Source organism: Mauremys mutica, chromosome 4, assembly GCF_020497125.1.
Source record: "Mauremys mutica isolate MM-2020 ecotype Southern chromosome 4, ASM2049712v1, whole genome shotgun sequence".
Taxonomy (NCBI): domain Eukaryota; kingdom Metazoa; phylum Chordata; order Testudines; family Geoemydidae; genus Mauremys; species Mauremys mutica.
In genome coordinates, this window is record NC_059075.1 from 164,047,769 (window position 1) to 164,069,804 (window position 22,036).

General features: G+C 49.9%; 2 protein-coding genes across 2 annotated transcripts in view; one reads left to right on the forward strand and one right to left on the reverse strand.

The window, feature by feature from the left end:
• LOC123369244 (maestro heat-like repeat-containing protein family member 7) overlaps positions 1–22,036 on the forward strand; it is a 710,553-nt gene that overhangs the window by 485,768 nt on the left and 202,749 nt on the right. The window lies entirely within an intron of this gene.
• Positions 5,949–22,036, reverse strand: part of LOC123369704 (TBC1 domain family member 22B) — a 37,570-nt gene continuing 21,482 nt past the window's right edge. Inside the window, exons 9-13 of the mRNA XM_045015630.1 lie at positions 12,278–12,384; positions 10,716–10,791; positions 8,353–8,480; positions 7,951–8,046; positions 5,949–6,824 (exon numbers count right to left, since the gene is read on the reverse strand). Of these exons, the coding sequence (XP_044871565.1) occupies positions 6,696–6,824; positions 7,951–8,046; positions 8,353–8,480; positions 10,716–10,791; positions 12,278–12,384 (536 nt within the window). The 3' untranslated portion in view covers positions 5,949–6,695. The remainder of the gene's footprint in view (positions 6,825–7,950; positions 8,047–8,352; positions 8,481–10,715; positions 10,792–12,277; positions 12,385–22,036) is intronic.

The window sequence follows — 22,036 nt, forward strand, 5'->3', positions numbered from 1 at the left end:
CTACCTGCAGTCACTGCCCCTCCCGCCCCCGTCACTCCCTTACACCTGTACCCCGTACACACCCCTTCAGTCATCTCTACCTGCAGTCACTGCCCCCCGATCCCTCCCATCACCCCTTACACCTGTACCATGTACACACCCCTTCAGCCACCTCTTCTCTTACACTCTACCTGCAGTAAGTGTCCCCCGCCCCTCACAGCCCCCATATCCCCCAGTCACCCCCTTACACCTGTAGCCCATACACACCCTTCAGTCACCTCTACCTGCAGTAACTGCCCTCCCTGCCCCTCACAGCCCCCTCTAGTGCCCTGGCCCCGCACCTCTCCAGCTACTCCCTGACACCTACACCCCTGCAGCCCCACAGCCCCCCCCCCCCCACAGCTTATCTCCACCTCACATCTCTGCTCACAACCACTGCTTCACAGCCCCCCCAGTCACTGCCTTATACCTATATCCATCCCCCACCTCCCCCTTCAGCTACCTCTTCTCTTACATCTCTACCTACAGCCACTGCTCCCCTGTCTAGTGTCTGTTTTATTCACGATTAAGATTTGCTGGGTGTTTTTTTCTTTCAATGTTGTCTGCTACCCATTTAACAGCTATGCCTGTGGGTTGCTCTTTGTCTCTTGTTGAAATGTTTCCACTTTGGGCCAAAGCCAGAGGTAGTATTGAGGAGACTCCCTTAGTTCAGTGGTTATGGTACTGAGCTGTGGTGGTGGAGGCCCTGGTTCAATTCCCACCTCTTCTTGCCATGAAAGGATTTGCTACCTAGGCTGTTTTGTTTTTTAATTAAGTGGGTGCAGGAGGGAAAAAAATAAATCACTCGTGATCCAGTCCCACCTCTGCTAGGGGACTTGAAGCTGGATCTCCCCCATCCCAGGGACCACCGCCCCCCCCAACCATCCTCTGGCCCCCTCCCAACCCCACCCCTCCACCTGTCCCGCTCCGCCCCCTGCTAGGTGGGTGGTTCTTAATTCAAGCCCCCTTCCTTCCTCAGGAAGACAATGGCTCCTGTGAATGAGAGGGGATTTAAACAAGGACCCCCCCCCCACCTCGGAGAGAGGAGAGCCCTCTTCAAACCCCTTCTAAGGGGCAGAGGGAGGACTCAAACCAGGATCGCCTACATTCTGGGCAAGAGTCCTAACCATGGGACTATAGAGTGATTCTAGCTTTTTAGCTGGCCCAATGAGTAGTTAATTAAAGTGGAACAGCCTCAATAGGCAAGATTGAGGGAGCTCCCTGTTCAGATCCCAGCTCCTCATCAGGCAGACAGGGGAACTGAACTAGGGTTGCTAGCATCCCAGTAGCAGACCCAAACCGCCATGCTAGAGAGGGCTGCTCATGTTTGAGTCTTGTTTGAGCCCAATTAATAGTGAATTAAAGTGGAACAGCCTCAATAGGAAAGATTGAGGAAGCTCCTTGTTCAGATCCCATCTCCTCAACCACCAGAGGGTAGATTTGAATAATGTTGCTAACCTCTCAGGAGCACACTATGCTAGATTGGGCTGCTCATATTTAAGTCTTGCGTGAGCCCAATTAATAGTGAATTAATGTGGAATGGCTTCAAGAGGAAAGACTGAGGGAACTCTCTGCTCTGATCCCTTCTCCTCATCATGTAGAGAGGGAAACTGAACCAAGAGTTCCTATGGTACAAGCTGCGTGTGTACCTGTAATTCCCCTGATTTGTGTGGTGGGGGGTTGTAGCAGGTCCTGAGCACACGCATGCTCAGTTCACTCCCTGGCTCAGTAGTGTTTGTACCTCCAACTAAAACTCTGCTAGAGTTCTCTGGGTCAGAGGAAAAGGGAGATTCTAGTCATCAACTGACCCCAACACTGTACTAGCTCTCTATCTGGCATAGCAGTTCTCAAGCCAAGCTCGTGCTGCATTTGCATTTTAGAGCACTTTAAAATTAAGCACAAGTCCTTTGCCAGGAGGAGAAGGCAGTTGCATCTCAAGAAATTCCTTGACTATGACCACAAATTTGCACCAAAGCCTTCTACTGGCATAGTTTAACTTTTAAACAGAAATACTACTGCAGCCTTTGTATGTCTCTTACACTGGCTGGCATTCCCTGTCTTGCTCACAGCAGCTCCACTTTGTAGAACCAAAGTGAAAGTCTACTAATTCTGGACTTATTGGCTTTTGGAGATGTTGGTCGGCTGAGGGGAAGGCTAGTGAGGCTTGTTCTTCATGAACACTGCTCATTTTTGCCCCTAGTATTGTGCAAAAGAAGAGTGATGTGATTTCATCCCATCCCAAGAACAAGCATGAAATATCAGCTGGGAGTGTGTCAGTAACCTAACTGCATGCTGTCATTTATAAGCCTACTCCCATTACCTACAGCGTGAGCAGTTTTGAGGGCAAAGAGGCAAAACACTCGGACCTGGTCATCTATCAAAGTTGATCCAACAGTCTTGGGAGGTAGCTATGTCTCTGCCTGTTGATGGCTTTCTAAATTAGGACCATTACTTTGAATTCATGGCATGGACAGACCTGAGCTAACCAGACAGTTAAAGAACCAAGCAGTAGCTGACAAGTAGTCCTTGCTCAGTGTCACAAGCAAGATTTGAAGGTAGGTACCTGCAAGCCAAGCCAGCTGCAGCTTTTTCAGAGTCAGCAGCCTATGGCTCACTGGTATCTTTATTGGACTGTGGGGAGAAGCAAGCATATCCAGATAACGTGTACTAAAACAGGAACAATGGCCTCCTTCAGGTAGCACCTTAAAGGTGCAAATTATCAGTCATACATAGGGAATCATGCAACAGTTCAATATCTTCAAGTGTCCCCTGTTAACAAGGGATGGACAATAGATAGCATGGAATATCTGGCTCCTACAGTGATGGTGCTGCCACCTGCTCCAGCAGCCATCCTCCCATTTCTGCAGTATAGCTGTGTGAGTAGCTGTGCAACAAGGAGATATAAATGCTGCAGGGAAGATTTGGAGGGCTTTGAGGCATGCAGCTGTGACGAGTGTAGCAAGTGGGTATTGAACACATCAGAGAGATTCTGAGGGGTGTGTTAGAAACATTTCAACTATGCAAATTACTGTGACTTTTTCTGAGTGAATATAGCTCAAAGGAGAGTTGCATTAGACATGCAGTAGCTCATAGTGCTATGTAGGGTTACATAAGAGTATGTGGTTATACTTTGTTATTCACACAAGACATTCTACAGCCCTTCTACTAGGAGTCATTACTGTTCTATAAATGGTTTACATGTACTGTTCTTGTATTCAGTGATAGTAAGATAATTACAATTATATTATGTGGGTTTTAGACTTTTCTCCAGCTGAGCACATAACATCAAAACTTAGAGGTCTTAGCTGAATAATGTCATAAAAATAGTAGACAGATAAAACTTTTCTCAAACCAGTCCATTCTATAAATGACAAGATGTCGTGTGACTACACACTTTAGCTTTAACTGCAGGCCAAGAAGTATAGGAAGATGCATAAAATATATCAGCTGGGGCTAAACGGTTTCCAGACCTTCCAAAGCAGTCCTGTTTTGAGTACATTGTTGCATTATCAATTGTGTTTAGAAGCTTTCTGCCAATTTTGATCAAAATTAAACGATGCTTCTACAAATTATGGCCCTTTTTGTGATTTGATGATTTTTTTCCAGGCAGGCACGGGAAGAGGATTGCATGCTCCTTGACAAGTCAGCAGGCTGGTTGGCTCAGGGGAAGAGGTGAGAAGATGGAATTTTTGCTCTTTAAAGTCCTGCTTTGAACCCAACCCAGGTCAGTATTGGCCAGAAATTGTCACCATCGGAGGCGGCAGCATGGTCTAGTACAGTGCTTCTCAAAGTGGTGGTCTGCAGACCGCTGCTGGTCTGCGAGCCATCGGCTGCCGGTCCACGGTGAGTTTCCTCATAAGGGCGTCGAATAGGATAATAATATGGCACTGGTCCCCCACATCGGATAGCTTGAGAAGCACTGGTCTAGTAGACAAGGCCCTGGCCAGGGAGTTGAGACCTGGGTCAGTCACTCCCCACTCTGCCTGTCTTGTCTATTTAGATGGTGAGTTCTTCTTGTACTATGTGCACGTACAGCGCCTAGCACAATGGAGCCTCTAGGGGCCACAGTAATAGCCACTTAGTAGCCTAATTAATTGGTCCAGGTGCCAATGGGTATATATCCCCCAGACCATTTCCCACGCTGTACCTGTCTCAGTACTGGGAACTTTAGCTTCCATGGTGTTTACCGCAGCACGTTTCCCCAGCAGTAAGATTCATATGGATTCTTTAATTTAAAAGAGACGCAGGTTTTATGGAGTCTAGATTCACAGATGGTAAGGCCAGAAGGGATCATTATGATCATGTAGCCTGACCTCCTGCATAACACAGGCCAGAGAACCTCAACTACAACCAATCATTTGTGACTGAACTATAGCCAATCTTTTAGAAAGGCCTGGAGTTTTTAAAATCAAGACTGGAAGTGATAGAGGCTGTGAGGCTGGAAGTTAATTCAGAGAAGAGAGGAAGCAATAGTCCATCTATTTGAAGACCCTAAGTAAATAATAATCATTATCTCTAGCCCTTATGTATAGGTTGTCGTCCAAAGACCTCAAAGCACTTTACAAAGGAGGTCAGTATCATTATCCCCATTTGACAGATGAGGCACAGGGAGGTGAAGTGACTTGCCCAAGGTCACCCAACAGTCCAGTGGCTTCACTTACACCCCTTCTCTCCCCCGCCAACAAATAAAATAGCTTCTGGCACACATTTTAGTTGGGTTTTTGTGTTTTAATTAGTCATGTTAAACTAATGACCATTGGGTCGCTCTCTCAGAGAAAACAACAAAAGGCACACACAAAAAAAGTAAAGTCAGAATGCCTGAGACAACAACTCCAGATTAGGAAAGCAACTCTTGAGACACTGGTTGGAGTTTTATTGGCAACACAGCTCTCACTTTTACGTTCTCACGTCCTCCAGCCTCTCCAGCAGTTGTTATTTGACTAATGCCACTGGGACTCTCTTTCCAATAAGAACAACAACTCAAATAATAACCAGTGCGCTCTGGTCCCCAGGGGATATGCCGAGATCACCCCTTGGAGCTGGGGGAGGATCTCCCCCTGTGAAGAAATTGGCCCCAAGAGATCAACATTTGGCACTGAGATGGCGCCTTCCAGCAGGAATAAAATGTTACATTAAAACATTCAAATTTGGGTTTTTAAAAGCACATTGAGGCAAGGTCTGTGTGTGGAGCATAGAGAGGGAGGTGTCATGTGGGCATAAGCCATCTCCTCTGTTTGCTCTGCTCCCCAGGAGCACAGACAGACACACAAGAGAGCCCAGGCCTTTTTCTTCATGGCCCTGAAGAGTCAGTGGGACAATCCGATAGGGAGGCAGGAGAAAAGCAGATTGATGCACATTCCCCTTTAACAAGGATACTGCAGCGATGTACAGTAGTGGCCCAAGCCGCCACAGCAGACGATAGCCACACTACAGTGCTTGGGGAGATTACTGGAGTACTCTTCACAAGGGCAGGGCCAAGTGTGGAGAAGGTTGGCCGACACCACACAGTTCACATCCCGGCTCTTCCAGGGGCTGCTCCTCCCCCATCTCCTCAAAATACCCAGCCCCTCTTGCACTGGAGGCCACTTGAAACCGATTTGTAAGTTTCTAGTTGAGTTTTCCTAATAGGAATTCAACACTCGTCTCTTAATGTGCTAGTGCAGAAATGCCTACAGCTCGGCAACCTCGAATGCCAGAGGAGACCGGAGCCCTACCGTACTTGTACCTAGGCAGCCTTTGCACGCATGAGACGCATATTATAAATATAAAATCATATCTGCTACAAACAGAAGACGTATATTGTACATCTCTTACCCATATACACAAGACCACAATATACACATATGCCTTGGAGGAAGAGGAGTGTCGTCATGGAAAGAGGATTTCAAGAGGCACAGCTCCCCCCCTGCCAGCCCTGCTGGGGGGTGGGGTGGGGTGGGGGCTGTGCGCACAGCAGGTCAGATCAGTCACAGGAGGAGTGTTGTCCAGTGGACATGTGTCACTCAGGACAGTGCATGGATGGGCCAGCCTCCCTCACACACGTGCACCCCCCACAACATGCGTGCACCCATGTGCTGCATGAGAGGAAGAGAGAGAGTGCGCGAGCATGTCTCCTGTTATCCTTGAAGTGCTGCGTTTCTTCAGACACTTGGAGTGAAGCTAGGCCCTGAGAGCTTTTTGCATCCTACAGCACTGCTGCCCTCAGAAAGGGTTCCACCCGGGCAGGTCTCTGGTAAGGCATTTTCGTCTGGGAGTTGGATCAAACTGTGTCTGAAGGGAAAATGGACCCAGCTGGGAGTGTGTGCGCGCGTGTGTGCCTGGGTGGGTTAACAAGAGGCAGCAAGGCTAAGATGGCTGGTGACAGCCAGGCCTGGCCTGCGGGGGCATCCAGAGGCTCAATCCTTGGCTCAGTTTATACTTAAAGCCACAGAAGCTGCCACTCTCTGTCTCCTTTCCCCCCAGACTTGGGCCACCAGAAGGGCATGGAATACTGATGGTCGTTTGAGTGGCACATCCACACATGGAGTGGCAGGCAGGCACACACAAAAGTTAAGACAAAAGTCGATGTGAGCTTTGTACAGCTAGGAGTGGCTCCTGGCCAGCGTGTCCAAGGACTTCGACGATGAAATGCCACAGTGATTAGATCAGGCCGGGATGGGGAGACCGAGTCCTGGCACCTATCGGCGGTAGTGATTGGGGGCATCCGCAAACATGTACTTGAGTCTGTAGGCTTCAGCAAGGAGGAGTCCAATCTCTTCATTGCCCCAGTGTATTGTGGGTAGGTTTTGTAACAACATTAGAAGACCCTGAAACAAGGGAAAAAGGGCTTCTTATTTTGGGAGGCAATGGAGCAGGGATTTCAGTTGTAGGGCAAATTTAGATCTGGTATAAGCAGGCACAGCAGCACTGAATAATGATATGTTCTAGCTTTAGTACACAAAGCACTTTCCATCCATCAATCTCAAAGTGCTTTACAAAGGTGGTCTGAGGGGGAAACTGAGGCACAGAGAGGGGCTGTGACTTGCCCAGGGTCACTCAGCAGGCCAGCAGCAGAGTTGGGAATAGGACCCAGGTCTCCTGAGCCCGAGTCCAGTGCCCTGTTCATGCCTACCATGCTGCCTCCATCATGTCAATGGAGTTGCACCTGTTTACACTAGATCTGAACACAGTCCTGAAGGCAGAGAGAGATATAGCTTCACCAGCACTGCACAAACACAGACACACACATCACTCCTGCATGCTGGTGGCCACCCGAAGGTGGACAGCGGACCCTTTATTAACCGTCCTCACTTATCCATGGAAAATGGGGTCACATCCCCCAGCCCTTTTCCTGATGCACTGAAGCCTTCATACCTCAAGTCTGCAGCACACAAGTGTTTATAGCGAACAAGCCTGATATCAGCACACATGAACTGCTCCCTGTTATCCAAATGGATTTCACATTCCCTGGTCCATTGAAACGATCGCAGTGCTCAGACCCCAGCAGCAGCAATAATTGCATACCCAGCTCTGTGTGAGAGTTGGATACACACCCTGGTACACCCCTCTTCAGCTTCCAGAGGATCTCAAAGCACTTGTGAGAGGTGCACTAACGGATCCTCACAACCCCACTGAAATACAGCATTAACACTGCAGCTTTACAGATGAGAACCACAGCACAAAGCGACACAAGGTCAGACAGTGAGTCTGTGGTAGAGGATCCCAGAGCATCGGGCAGAGCTCGATGTGTCCTCTGTTACATGGTTATGGGGTGGAACCTGGGTATAGATTTTATGATCTGATATATCACTTGTGTGCAATTAACACACACGCACAGCTGCATGCGGTGCATCTCACTGCTTGATGTTTAACCACCTACACATAAACCACCCAAGGGGCAATTATGTCCCCCTCCCTCCTCCCCACCAGTGGGGCTGCCCCCCAGGGATTCACCTGGAAGTCCTCCTCATCCAAGATCTCTTTTCGCCACTTGATCAGGAAGGCGGCACAGACATACAGGTGGAAATGGGAGAATCCTTCCGGCTCCGACTGGAAAGGACACAAAACTCTGGGTCAGTCCTTGCAGCAGAGTCAGCGTGAGGATAGCACCGGCAGGCCCAGATTAGCTTGCCTTTGCTCCAAGCTCTCCCCACAGCAGGCCTGTGGCAGGCACTCAGGGCTGGGCTGCACGAGGCAGACAAGAGGAGGGAGCAGGTCACTTTGCTGCTGCTCATCTCTGAGCGCCAGAGCCTTCCTAGCACTGCAGCTGCCCCACCCCCACCACTGGTGAGGCTGTGCTGGGGGCCTGCCCTAGGGCAAAAAACAGGGAGGCTGGGAAGTTTTAGTCCTACCTACCTGGTAGGTGTCCCACAGGCGGATGGTGCAGCGCAGGGGGAGCTCCCTCATTAGCAGATTGTTCATCCAGCGAAAGGCAAACTGCAGGTATTCGACCTCATACTTCCTAAAGTGATTGTGTACCTGCTCTGAAACAGCACATTCCATTACACATCTGGATCCCCATGGGGCCCAAGGCTGTGTGCTAATGCCCTGCCCCTCAAAGCACTCTCAGGACCAATCCCCTCCCCTGTCCAAGTTCATTTCAACCCAATCCCCTATCGCCATTAAACCAAGCCTCCTCCTACCATGTGCATTAAAGTCCCCTGTTCTGTTAAACGATGTGCCCCCCTCCCCCTCCCAACATGCATTTCAACCAAGTCCCTCCTACCATGTGCTCTCTGGCCAAATGAGTCTGACTCGTGCCAAACCACGCTCTCGCCCACATGCCTTTCAGCCGAGCCCTCTCCCCTGCCAAGCCATGGCCCCAGCTGTGTGCCTTCCACCTGAGTCCCTTCTGCCACCTAATCCACCCCACCAAAACCATGTCGCCTCCCGCATGCCTTCCAGCCAACCCAGCCCCCTTCCTCATCAAGCCACACCCCTCCCAACTAACTCCGCCCCACTTCCCCTCTCCAAACCAAGCCCCACTTCCAGCCCCTTCCCATGGTTTGTAGCCTCTGTTCTGATTCGGATACCCTCTGGCACAACCACTGGTTTATGGGAACCTCGTGGGGGAATGGGAGAGGAATTTAATCATTTCAATCAACTACTGTACCAGATGACTGGAGGATAGCTAAGGTGACACTAATTTTTAAAAAAGGCTCCAGTGGTGATCCCAGCAATTACAGGCCGGTAAGCCTAACTTCAGTACAAGGAAAACTGGTTGAAACTATAGTTAAGAACAGAATTATCAGACACATAGATGAACACTATTTGCTGGGGAAGAGTCAACATGGCTTTTGTAAAGGGAAATCATGCCTCCCCAATCTACTCGAATTCTCTGAGGGGATCAACAAGAATGTTGGAGAAGGGTGATTCAGTGGATATAGTTTACTTAGATTTTCAGAAAGCCTCTGACAAGGTCCCTCACCAAAGGCTCTTAAGCAAAGTAAGGAGTCATGGGATAAGAGGGAAGGTTCTCTCATGGATCAGTAACTGGTTAAAATATAGAAAACAAAGGGTAGGAATAAATGGTCAGTTTTCAGAATGAAGAGAGGTAAATAGTGGTGTCCCCAAGGGGTCTGGTACTGGGCTCAGTCCTATTCAACACATTCCTAAACGATCTGGAAAAAGGTGTAAACAGTGAGGTAGCAAAATTTGCAGATGATACAAAACTACTTAAGCTAGTTAAGTCCAAAGCAGACTGTGAAGAGTTACAAAGGGATCTCACAAAACTGGGTGGCTGGACAACAAAAGCAGATTAAATTCAATGCACATCGGAAAACATAATCCCAACTGTACGTATAAAATGATGGGGTCTAAATTAGCTGTTACCAGTCAAGAAAGATCTTGGAGTCATTGTGGCTAGTTCTCTGAAAACATCCATTCAATGTGCAGCGGCAGTCAAAGTGAACAGAGTGTCAGGAATCATTAGGAAAGGGGTAGATAATAAGACAGAAAATATCATATTGCCTCTATATAAATCCATGGTATGCCCACACCTTGAGTACTGTGTGCAGATGTGGTCGCCCCATCTCAAAAAAGATATATTGGAATTGGAAAAGGTACAGAAAAGGGCAATAAAAATGATTAGGGGTATGGACCAGCTTCTATATGAGAAGAGATTAGTAAAACTGGGACTTTCAGCTTGGAAAAGAGATTACTAAGGGGGGATATGATAGAGGTCTATAAAATCATGACAGGGGTGGAGAAAGTAAATAAGGACGTGTTATTTACTCCTTCTCAGAACACAAGAACACCAAATGAAATTAATAGGCAGCAGGTTTAAAACAAATAAAAGAAAGTATTTCTTCACACAGTGCAGAGTCAACCAATGAACTCTGTTAGACGATGTTGTGAAGGTCAAGACTATAACGGGGTTCAAAAAAGAACTAGATAAATTCATGGAGGATAGGTCCATCAATGGCTATTAGCCAGCATGGGGAAGGATGGTGCCCCTAGCCTCTGTTTGCCAGAAGCTGGGAATGGGTGACAGGGCCTAGATCACTTGATGATTCCCTGTTCTGTTCATTCCCTCTAGGGCACCTGGCATTGGCCACTGCTGGAAGATAGGACACTGGGCTAGATGGACCTTTGGTCTGACCCAGTCTGGCCACTCTTATGTTCTTATCATCAAACTGCAGGGGGTGAGAAACAAGAGGTGTGTACAGCATGACCTCCCCCTCCTGCCTTGCTCCCATTTGGATCTCCTCACCACCTACCATCGATCCGGCTGACTAGCTCCTCCAGTGCTTTGACCTTCTTCTGGATCCCTGGCTGTGCAAAGGTGTAGTTATCCTGCAGGAAGACAGTGAGAGTCAAAGGCAGCAGCTACTGTAGTGAAAGCATCCTGGGGCTTGGAACTAAGAGACCTGCTCTCCTTCTGCCTGCTCTTGGGATCACTCAGATCAGCTGTCACACTTTTGCCAAGAGTCCCTGGATGTGAACTGTCCAGGAGACAGTGAGTTTGGGGTGGTGGGATCCTCTGCTCTTGAATTCATTTCCCTGTTGGGGAAGCTTGCTGCCAGACCAGGCCCAGTGTAAGCCAGAATCCCTGGAAAACATGAGCATTAGGGTTTTGCTTAGTGAGCAGGGCGGACTAGTAGTTAGATATACAGACTGAGAATCAGGAGACCTGAGATGAAATCCTGACCCTACTGGGCCTCGTGCTGTAGACTTCCATAGGACCAGGCTTTCCCGCCTGGATTCTATTCCCAACTCATGCGGTGACTTTGGGTGAGTCCCTCAACCCCTCTGTGCCTCAGTTTCCCCATCTGTAAAGCAGGGGCAATTTTGTAAGGTGCTTTGCGATCCCTCAACTGGTGCTAAGTGGTAATTACTCTATTTTAAGTGGAAGGTGTTCGACTTTGATGTGTCTCATTGTGTGTTTTGTTTCTTGCTACATACGGGGGGCTCAGATCACAAGAGAGCACACTTGAGAAATCTCGAAATAAGTTAATTTGTGTCAGGCTGCAAGGAAAGCAATCTTGAGCTTACAGAGCAAAATTCCTTTTTAATGGGGACATAAATAGGCAGAGAAAGAGAGAGTTCTTAATTCTCACTTTGTTAGGAAGGTCGATCCTGATAAAAGAGGGGAGTGTTTTTAATAAAGGAGACAGAGGACATCTGTTACTGCCACTTGTAAGTCCATGTGTCTTTCTGGGACCCTGATCAAGGAGGTCCGCAGGCCTCTGTGGGACCACAAGCCAAGGAGGGAGGGGTAGAAGTCTGCAGCTCTACGGGGCAATGAGAGGCAGAGACGTGAGGAGCCGCACATGTCTGGGGAACAAGATGCAGCATGTTTACTGGGGGACAAGAGGCATGAGAGATCGGAGAGCATACGCATGGGGACAGTTCCCATCAGAGAGGAGGGGTGTTGGATGTGGGAGTTGGCGTGTGGGGAAGTAGGATAGCAGCCAACGGTTGCACAAGCCGTTTCAGAAGCCAGGCTAGAAGGGGGCCAAGAATAAACTCAGCACAACAGCCCTGTGAGGAACAAGAGGGGACTAGACACAGATTAGTGACTTGGACAAGGCTACTGAGTAGTCAGTAGCTGAGCCAGGATTAGAACTCGGAAGTTCCTGGCTTTGAGTCCCCAGCCTCTAAAACTAGGCAGGATTCAGCCTGTAACCAGAGGGGTTAGGTACAGGGAGATCACTAGGAATGTCACTCAAGTTGGGGGTGTGGCCTGAAGGTGGAACAGATGGCGGACACTGGGACTGCTATCTAAGAGAGGGGGGGAGCAGAGAGAAATCTGCTCAGGCCCATTTCCCGGTGCACTTACCTGTATGCCATCCAGTAGTTTGCTCATACACCAGAAGCTGTCGGCTTCGATGCTCCGCAACACATCCTGAGACAGGGTCGTCACGTCAAAGTTCTCCACATCCTCTTCTATAAAACAAAAGGGGGAGAGAATCCAGAGGACGTGTCTCCAAGGGTGTGGTGCGAGGAGGAGAGAGGCCACGTGAGCACCTAGTATCTTAGTCAGGATCCTTTAATGTGGAGGGATGCCGGGCTGAGTTCCCCATAGTGCCACCATCCTTGCTGCAAACACATTTCTGTGTCTCTGCTTTGAGTCACTCTTCTGCAGCTGGGATCAAGGGGGAAAGGGGTGGGTAGAACTGGTTCATGGCAGCTCTGGCTTCTAGAACAAGATCTGTAACAAAACTGTGCAGCACAGCCAAAAATCAGCCTGGGAAATCTGGAAAGCCCATTCCCCCAGCACACGGAACACCACGCTGCCTTGGGATCACCTGTAACACAATTATTCTTTGCAGGGCGGTAGTGCCTATAAGCCCCAAGCACAGATCAAGACCCCGTTGTGCCAAGCGCTGCACAAACAGCGCTTGCAATTTAACAGTGCTTGTTTAACACCTTGACAGGGCAGCTCCGCCCAGAGCTGCAGTCCTGTTCTGTAGATAAGCCAGTACAGACGCTCCAATGGCTGTGGGCTTCCTCACCAGCTCTGGTGCTACTGGCTAGAACTGTGTATCCAATCATCTAGCAGGCTGCTAGGTGGGTACCAGAGGCCTACAATGCACAACATACCACCCCCAGGCACCACATCAAGGTCACCACAACCAGTGAGTCACTTCCTTACTTACAAGTAGGCTTGGCAGAATTCAGTTTTTATTTTTGAGAATACTGAGGTTTATTTGTAAGCATTTTCATCATAAACTGTCACCGCTGTGGGAAATTGGGGGGGTGGGGTGCCAAACAATAATTATTTAATGACAATAGGCATTGAGATTCCAAAAGTGAAAGCTTTATAACCATTAAAACCTGAAGTGTCAGCATCACATGTCAGAATATACAAAATAAATATCCTTAAATCAACAAATCACATGTGTTTTGACTGCTCATTTCCTAGCCCATTTGGAACAAGCCTAATTCCAAAGCCTAGTTCCCTGGATTTTTGACTCAAGTTCTCAAGCCCCTTGCCTAGTTGTACATTTTGATTATTATTAATGGAAATATTTTTTGTGGGTTTGTGTGCACTGAAATTGACGTTTCCCGATATTTACTAATAAAAACCTGATCCATCTAAGCTTACTTACCACTTCCTTTGAGAGTGCTGGTGGTGTATTAAAGCAGAGTCCCTAAAGCCAGGCCCGCAGGTCCAAGAGAACCAGCCATCTCCTTGGATCAGTGAAACAGTCTATCTGGAAGCTGGGTGGGGAAGATCAAGGAGACCAGGCTGGGAGGAAAAGCCTGTCCAATGGGGTATTTTTGGGGAGGGGGCAGGGGAGTTGGCCCCATTTATAGTCGTAATCCATCCCTGGAGGCCGTGGGGATGGCAAGATGGTCACACAGCGACTCCCTCTGTGAAGGCAGGGGGCTTATGCCCTAATCCAAGATGAGAGGTGCCCGAAGAGAAGCACACAGCATAGATCTAAAGCCTGGGATTCAGATAGGCATGAGGAAAACGCCACCAGACACTCAAACCTTGCGTTCCTTTGCAAAGGCAGAGAAGGGGCTCCCTTGATTGCATATTTGATCTGGGCTTGGTTCCTCCAGAGGCTGCTTGCAGCAGTTTCTCCTCGGGCTCCTTCCTACTACACTGATTGCCAAGCCAGAAACCCCGGAGCTTTAAAGGCAGCAGAGACATTACCAGCATGCCAGCTCTCTGCGTTCAGTGGCAGTTGCCCTGCTAATAGATCTGACAGCTAGTGGAGAAAGTGCTCCTGATATGGGCTGGTTTTGCTGTTAGAACCGAGCAGGACGCTAAATATTGCCCACCACATGCAGCCACCAGAAAGATAAGGCCAGGCCACTCGAGCTCACCCGGAGTTAACAGCTACTGAGCAACTGACCTAGTTCTCTGAAGGCAGGTTAAAGGGGTGGAGAGCTCGAGCCCACAGGAAAGTCAGCAGCCCTGGGATGCAGAACAGACAGCAAGCCCTATGTAGGGAATTCAGGAAGGGAGGGACCCAGTGACACTGCTGCTTAAAGTCAGAGTGCCTATCACACCAAACAGCTTCACACCCCAAATCAATTCACACCCCAATGACATGCACCCCCCTCTGAGGTGGAGGGTAGCAGCTGTTTAACAGGAAGCAGCACCACAGAGCAGCAAGGAGAGAAGACTGCTGTCATGGCAGGGGAGATTTCAGGTACCTGGAATTGAATTGCCTGAACTGGAATTTGGCTGAGACACCAGGGTCTTTAATGATGCAAAGCAATCAGGGCCTTGATTGTATCTGGAAGAAGGTAACTAATGCCATAAAGGGAACAGCGCCATCTATTGGGTCACCAGCCACCACATGCGGCAGAACACGGGTTTGCCTGGGAGGCTGCTGTTCCAGCGCTAGTCAAGCCTGATGCTCCTTCGATTGTCTGAGGAGATCACAACCCAAGTTATCCTGTCTCCGCAGGGGAAACCTGCTGTTTGGCTGAAGTTTCATAGATTCCAGGGCCACAAGGAATCATTGTGATCTAGTTGGACCTCCTATGTAACACAGGCCAGAGAACTGCCCTGAAATAATCGTTTGAATCAGAGCAGATCTGTTTAAAAAAAAAAAATTCAGTCTTGATTTAAAAATCGCCAGTGCTGGAGAATCCACCACAACCCTTGGTACTCTGTTCCCCTGGTTAATTACTCTCACTGTTAAAAATGTGCCCGATTTCCAGTCTGCACAGAACACCATGTGACCCCAGTCTTCTGCCTAGGCCTGACAAACAACACCCCACTGCTCGCTCGCAGAAAGGGTGTGTTGGATTTATGAAGGATTCATTCGGGCACCAGGCACAATCTCATTCCTACAGGAGGGGCATGTGGGAGATGCCCGGCTCTCACAGTCTACTTCCTGTAGGCCTGATTTCTGCTCAGTTTGGTTCTGTGTCTGCACAGCTGTCGTTCATGGTTTTATGGAGGAAAAGGCCCACCGAGATGCACCATGCTTGGCTATGGAGCCAGCCTGCCAATGGCCCAAATGCCATACATGCAGAAACCACTTGAGACCTGAATGCTCCCAAGGTACCTCCCTCTGGTGACCCTGTCCCTTCTAGCACCTCCCCTCATCAGTATCCCAAAATGCCCTGCAGGGTGGGATGGGCTCTTACTCCAGGCAGCAGCCTGGTCATTCTGTCCACTGCCCTCCCCTCAGATCACTCCCTTGCCCGGTACATGCTGCTGCTTCCAGGCAGATGGGGAGTGGGGATGGGCAATGACACCTGAACAGTCTAGTCTCCCCACCCGCAGTGCCCAAAGCCAGATGCTCCTTCAGTCCACGCAAGTACTGATGACGACAGTGGTGTGCTGTGCCCTCTATGGCTCCTTTAACCTGAACAGCTCCAAGCGGCTTTTCCCACAAGTCACCCTGCGCCCCTAGGAAACAGGGAAGCCTCATGACCCCTCAGGCTACTGATGGGCAAATGGAGGCAGGGAGAAGTTAAGTGACTTGGCCACAGTCACCCAGCGTGTCGCAAACAGCATTAGACTCCGTGATTTGGGACTCCCAGTTCCATCTCCCACTCCCTTGCTGGGAAGCAGAGACCCAGGCTGCAATTCACAAGTCCCTCCAGAGCACAGCCCAGAGTTTGGAGAGGCCAGTATAAAAGGCTACTGAATTTAAAAAAAAAAATCAATATTGGCTTTGGAACTAACACAAGCGTATCCGGCGCCAGCTCATTCTGAACCGAGCTGCTCTGCTGGGATGAGAAGCCCAGCTCGCAGCAGGAGAGGCAGCTGATCAAACTGCTTCAGCACCAGCTGCATCATAAATACAGATCTCGTTTGGGCCTTGGGTGGGAGCAGCAAATCCCGCTGACTTCTATGCTCTGCACAAGCCTCTTTTCTCTCTGCATTTCCAGCCTCAGACATGGCCATTCTCAGGGTAGAAAAGGCTGTGGTTTGATTCTGCATCAAAGTAAAACGGAGGCCCAGTGAGAAAGGGAGGGTTGAGTAATCGGAATGCTACGAATCACTGGCATTGCTCCCTCCCGCCCCTTGCTGGGCAAGTGATGTTTATTCATGAGTCTAAGAACAGAAACACTGATCTAGGCTACAAACGTAGACCCTGAACTCGAAACTCAGCAGGACTATGCCACCTTCCTTGCCCAAAATCATGGGAGCTAGACATGCAGATTTCATGAACCTCATGCTCAGGGCATAAGCCAATTCCTCGTTACTAGAAGGAAACCTAAGATTATTCCACAGCTGCCTAAGTGAGGTTTCTTGAACCTTCCTCTAAAGCATGTGTCAGAGAGAATCCTGATCCAGATGGCGCAATGGATAGGCCATCACTGGGGATGTTTAAACATCCATCTGAAAAGTTGGCTCATCACATCCACACCCACTGCAGTTCCACCCTTTAAAGCAAGATCTCACAACCAGTGTTTATCCTGGCAGCTGTAAGCCACATTTCTCCTCTCCCCACTCCAGAGACTGCTGCAGTTCAGCGGTGTTTGGAATAAACAGCGCGGCAGGAAGCATGGTCTAGTGGTTAAAGCCAGAGAGAGCTGGCTTCTATTTCTGGGGCTGCCACAGACCATGCATGGGACTGAGCACATCAGCCCCCTTCTCTGCTTCAGTGTCCCTGGCTGTAAAACAGGGCTCATACCTCCCTACCTCACAGGGCTGGCAGGAGACTCGGGGCCCCATTTCCAGAAGTGCAGAAGCATCTGCATCTCCCCTCGAGCTCCACTGGAGCTGCAGATACTTTTGAAAATCAGATCTCAGTGAAAATAAGGGATGAGGACTGTCGCTGGCCCTGCCCCAAAAAGCTTTTTTGTTCTGGGTTCGTACAGCACCTAGCGCACTGGGGTCCTGCGTGTCACCACAACAGACATAATGAATGGTAGGTGCCCAACTCCCCTTGAAACTGAAAGGGCACCGCATTCTCTCAGCCTGTGCCCACCTGTCCTAACAGGTTCCTCAGAGGGAAAGTCCTAGAGACGTGCAGTGAATTGGGTGCTGGCTGAGAGCTTAAATCACTGGTGCTCGTTTCCAGTTAGTGGAATAACCGGCTTCACCTTGCCCCTTAGCATCCCCCCCCTTCCAAATCACATGTGACAGCCCTCCACGGCAGCAGGGCAGATTGCACAGCCCCGCAGGGAAGGCAGCCTGCCAGCCTGCCAGCAGCAAGGGAATGGAGATAACAGCGGGGCACTAAGCATTCCAAAAACAGCTGATGGAATGGCAGTGAGGCAGAGGCCACTGCTGGAGTCTCTTACACACGCTCAGTCAGCAGTGATGGGGGATTTGTTGGGAGGCAGGCGTGACGGCTCTTAAACATCTTCTGAGCCAGCACAGGTCTGAAAGTTAAATCTGGCTCGGAGCAATTAGCTGTGATGAACTGACAGCGGCGCTTCTGCTGTGCAGCTTCAAAAGGGCCCCTTCCCTCTCCCCGTGCAAAACGTGAAAGGAGAACGCCAGTCACTGCAACCAGCCTGGTGCATTAGAGGGGCAGCATGAAAGATTCTCTTCTGGGCACGTGGCAGGGTGGGGGCCTCAAGATTTCCATAGACTAGTTTTTTGAATCCAGGTAATTAGAATCACAGCAGGCACACGCTGCTGTGGTTTCAGTCCCTGCAGGGCATGCAGAGCGCAAACGGCAGCTCTTCCCTTTTAACAGGCCCGTGAGCCTCAGGGAAGGAGCGGGAGGAAAGCTTCAAACTCGGATCAGTGTGTGACGAGAAGTCGTGAGCAGCACAGCGAGACGACACCGCCTTACGCACAAGGCAGTGCCACTCCAGGGACAGTCCAGAGATTGCCCTGCACAAGGTAAGAGCACAGCGGGACTTGCACCCAGCACCTGAAGTCAGGGCATTGGGAGAAGGCAGTGTGACCTAGTGGATAGGGCACCAGACAGAGTCAGGAGACCTGAGTCCCATTGCCGGGTCTGGGCAAGTCGCTGCGCCTCTCTGTGCCTCAGTTTCTCCACTCACCCTGTCTTATCTAGTTAGACTATAAGCTCTTTAGGGCAGAGGCTGTCTGCATCTGTCCAGTGTCTAGCACAATGGGGCCACTAGAGGCTATTGTAATGCTAATTAATAACAAGAAGATGAGCAAATTCATTTGACTGAATCCCAAACCCACCCTGGCCCTGAAATTCTTCATTTGCTGCTGCTTAGGAATCAATGGAAGAGGAGAGGGAATGCAATTCTAATGAAAGAATGCCCCACTTAGGCCCTTCCTGGGCACTTCGCTGGTGCTAGAAAAGCTGGAGGTGACTCACCCTAGGGGGATCCTGACCCCTAACTAGTTTAAGAAGTTAGTTTCAGGTTCACCCAGCAGCCACCATGGCTCATGTCTCTACCTGGGGATGTCTGGCCTGGAACCAACCCCAAAGCTGAGGTTTATATTTAACAGACTCTTATTTAGTCCTTTGCTAATTTCTGCTCATCATCTATCAACAGGAGTAGTAGGTTCTCTGGCTCTGGGTAGTTTTCATAAACACTGGATTGTTTTTCTGTGTCTTTCCCTTCCCCCATGGTTCAGAGCCACAAAGGATTGTGTTAGTATTTTAAAACTTAGCATCTTTCCTCCGTGACTCCCCCACATCGGTCCAGAGCAGATGACGACACATCAAATGGGAGACCTCCACCACACAACTACGTGCTGTGGAAGCAATGCTCCTAATTCAGTGGGGAGCACGCTGGCAGCAGGTTCACCCTGACACTAGGGGAGGGAACATGAGACTGCTGAAAGACACCAGGTCCCAACCCCGTCCTGACCAGCAATGACACTGCCCACAAGTGGAGAGCCCAGCTGGATTCTGCCACCTTCAATTTCAGTCGGATACAGCATTCTTTGCTTCTTGTCCCAAGCTAGACTCGGGCAGTGTCGCTGTGCACCAACACCTGCTCCTTCCCACCCCAGAGCTGGCTGCAGCTCACGGATTCAGAAGTGAGCCCGCTGTATGTTTGTATTTTTATTTCTATAGTACCCTGGGAGCAGCTGATGCTTTGCAGACCAAAAATAAAACAAAAAAAAAGGACAAGTCTCTGCCCTGGGCTGCTTACAGTTCAGCTCAGACCAAGGAGGACGGCACTAGAGATGCCTGAAAGTTAGCATATGAAGGACAAAAGGGGAGAAGTGGTGGATCAGAGATCAGAACAGGAGGGACAAATTAAGGAGCAAGACTAAGGGCACAGTCCACATATCAGTGCTGGTCTTGCAGGGAGGTGGTATCACGCTACAGGAACTCAGTATTATTCAATGGACTTCCCCCTGCAGAGCAAGAAACCTCCCAAGGCCAGGAGCCCTGGAAAGCCAAGACAGTAAATGCAAGTGGGCAGGGGAAGCTTGCACCGCGCCTGGCTGTGCCGTACCAAGCTTGGGGCAATGCTGGTAGAGGAAGAAAGCCTGCAGCACATGTCCAGCTCCCTCCTTCAGTATTGCCACTCACAGCACAGATCCCCGCCCCCTTCCGCCGCTGACTGGTTCGGAGGCAAGTGGCACAATCAGGAGGGAGGCACGAGCCAACTATCCTGACAAACAGAAGCTCTGATAAACCATCTCCCCGGAGCACAGTGCTCAGCACAAACAGCTGTTCTGCAGCATCATTAAAAAGGCCCCACAAAGAACCTGGCTAGTCAACATATGGCTCTGACTGAAACTGAAAGGGAGCCAGCAGCTCTGGGACGCAGGAGGCTCTAGCGTGGCTGTGGCCGTCACTGCAGCACAGGGCACCTGGGGTGGCGTTGTGAGCGAATGAGCACGCCCAGCTCCCTGCTGTGCCAGGTGTCCCATTGGGGAAAACAACACTCCTGGCACTGGAATCTCACTGCCCCCGGGATCTGGTTGGGGAGCTGATGAAACTGACTAACCCTAGAATTCCAGACCACCTAACAGTGGGGCAGGAGCACCAGCACCTTCCTGTGAACTTTGACCCCTTTTCCCCTCTCCATTCCCATTAAGGGATGGATCATTCCAATTCTAATCACAGCACCTCAGCTGCAGGGTAGGTTGCTGTCTTTGTATTATGGGCTACGAGGGAGCTGCTTGCTGGATACTTACACCTGTTCCTCAGTGCACAGCTCTGCTAGGGATTGGACATGTGTACACTGTACATTGATGGTAGAATTACTATACTAATGGCTTGGTCAAAGACAGACTGTAGGATAAAAGGGCCCAGCCTGAAACATGCACACTGCTATGTCTAGCATTTGGCTAGTTGAGTCTAATGCCAACACTGACAGTCAGGTCCAGGAGCCAGTCAGGACTCTGGCCAAGCACCACTCACAGTGGCTGGATAGTTCTTTTATTAGCTGCTGTGAAATAGGCACTGTCTTAATTACCATCAGTAGGCTTCAGAGTTAACACTAACTGGGATGTACAGGGACAGTTCAGAGGGATTGTTCTTATTTGCAGACTTGGTGAAGAAACAGAACAAAGCACAGAACTGAGGTTCCTTTAGCAACGGCCAGGGACTAAAAACTTACTGTTATTAAATAGAAACGTAGACGTTACAACAGAAACTAGTGGGAGCACTAAGCAGTGCTGGTACAATGCCCTGGCCAGTACCGGCTCCAGCCAACAAGGAGAGAGTCACCTTTACAACCTCCTTCTGATTTAAAGGAGCAGTATGGATCCCTAGTCCCACTGCTGTCATTACCCTACACCGCTGCTTCTCTGAAAGAAAGGTAATGCTGGCAGCTGTAGAGATCATCCTTCCCTCCAGAGAAATGATGTGGTTGTGGGGTGCTTGGGTTGTTAAGCAGCCCATGTTCTCTGGAAGTGCAGGAACATTCAACCCCAATGCCCCTGACCTCTCCCCTACCTGCCCTAACTCAGGTCAGTTTGCTATGGGCTGGTAAACTGAGGCTGCATTTCACCCAGAGGTGGGTGCAGGGAGGCCAGGGCATAGTGCAAAGTGCTCAGAGAGGAGCTCGACACGCACAAGATAAGCAGCAGTGATTCCTGGGAATTACATGTACCTATCCTTGCCTCCTTCCTCAGCCATTTGCAGCCACCTGTGCTGAAATGAGCCATCTGCGCACGTTACTCAAAGGCCAACTTGCACCTCCCGACTGATTGCTCAGCCACCCACACCTGCCCCACCTGTAGGATGCAAAACAGCAGACGCAGCTGCTGCTGCAGCCTTGATGCCTCCCACAAGCTCTTCTGGCTGAAGGCACCAGCTGAAACAAGCAGCGCTCAGCACTCTTCAGCTGGAGCCATTGATCAGATCGGAGCAGCAGTCGCTTCATAGATAGATCTGTTGCTGGCGGAGGCCCAAGGCTTCCGCGGGCTCTGCCAGCTCGCGGAGGCAGCTGCGCTTGGTGCAGCAGGCTGACACAGAACATCTTGGGAACATACACACCGACTCACCGCTGTGGGGTAAGGATGGGACCGAGGGACTCAGCTGCAACCCACCTACTAAAGATCTCAAAGCTTTGAGCATGGGGGAGGGGGAGACAAGAGAACCTTCAGTGAAAAGCAAATGCAGAGAGAGGGCTCTTCTCCACCCCACCACCTCCTCACTGGGAAAGAAACAGGCAGCAGGAAATGACATCGCGGAACTCAGGATGGAAGCTGCTGGCTTTGAGCTTCTGAACTGAGCACGTTTGATACTGAAGCCATTGAGGGAGTAGACAG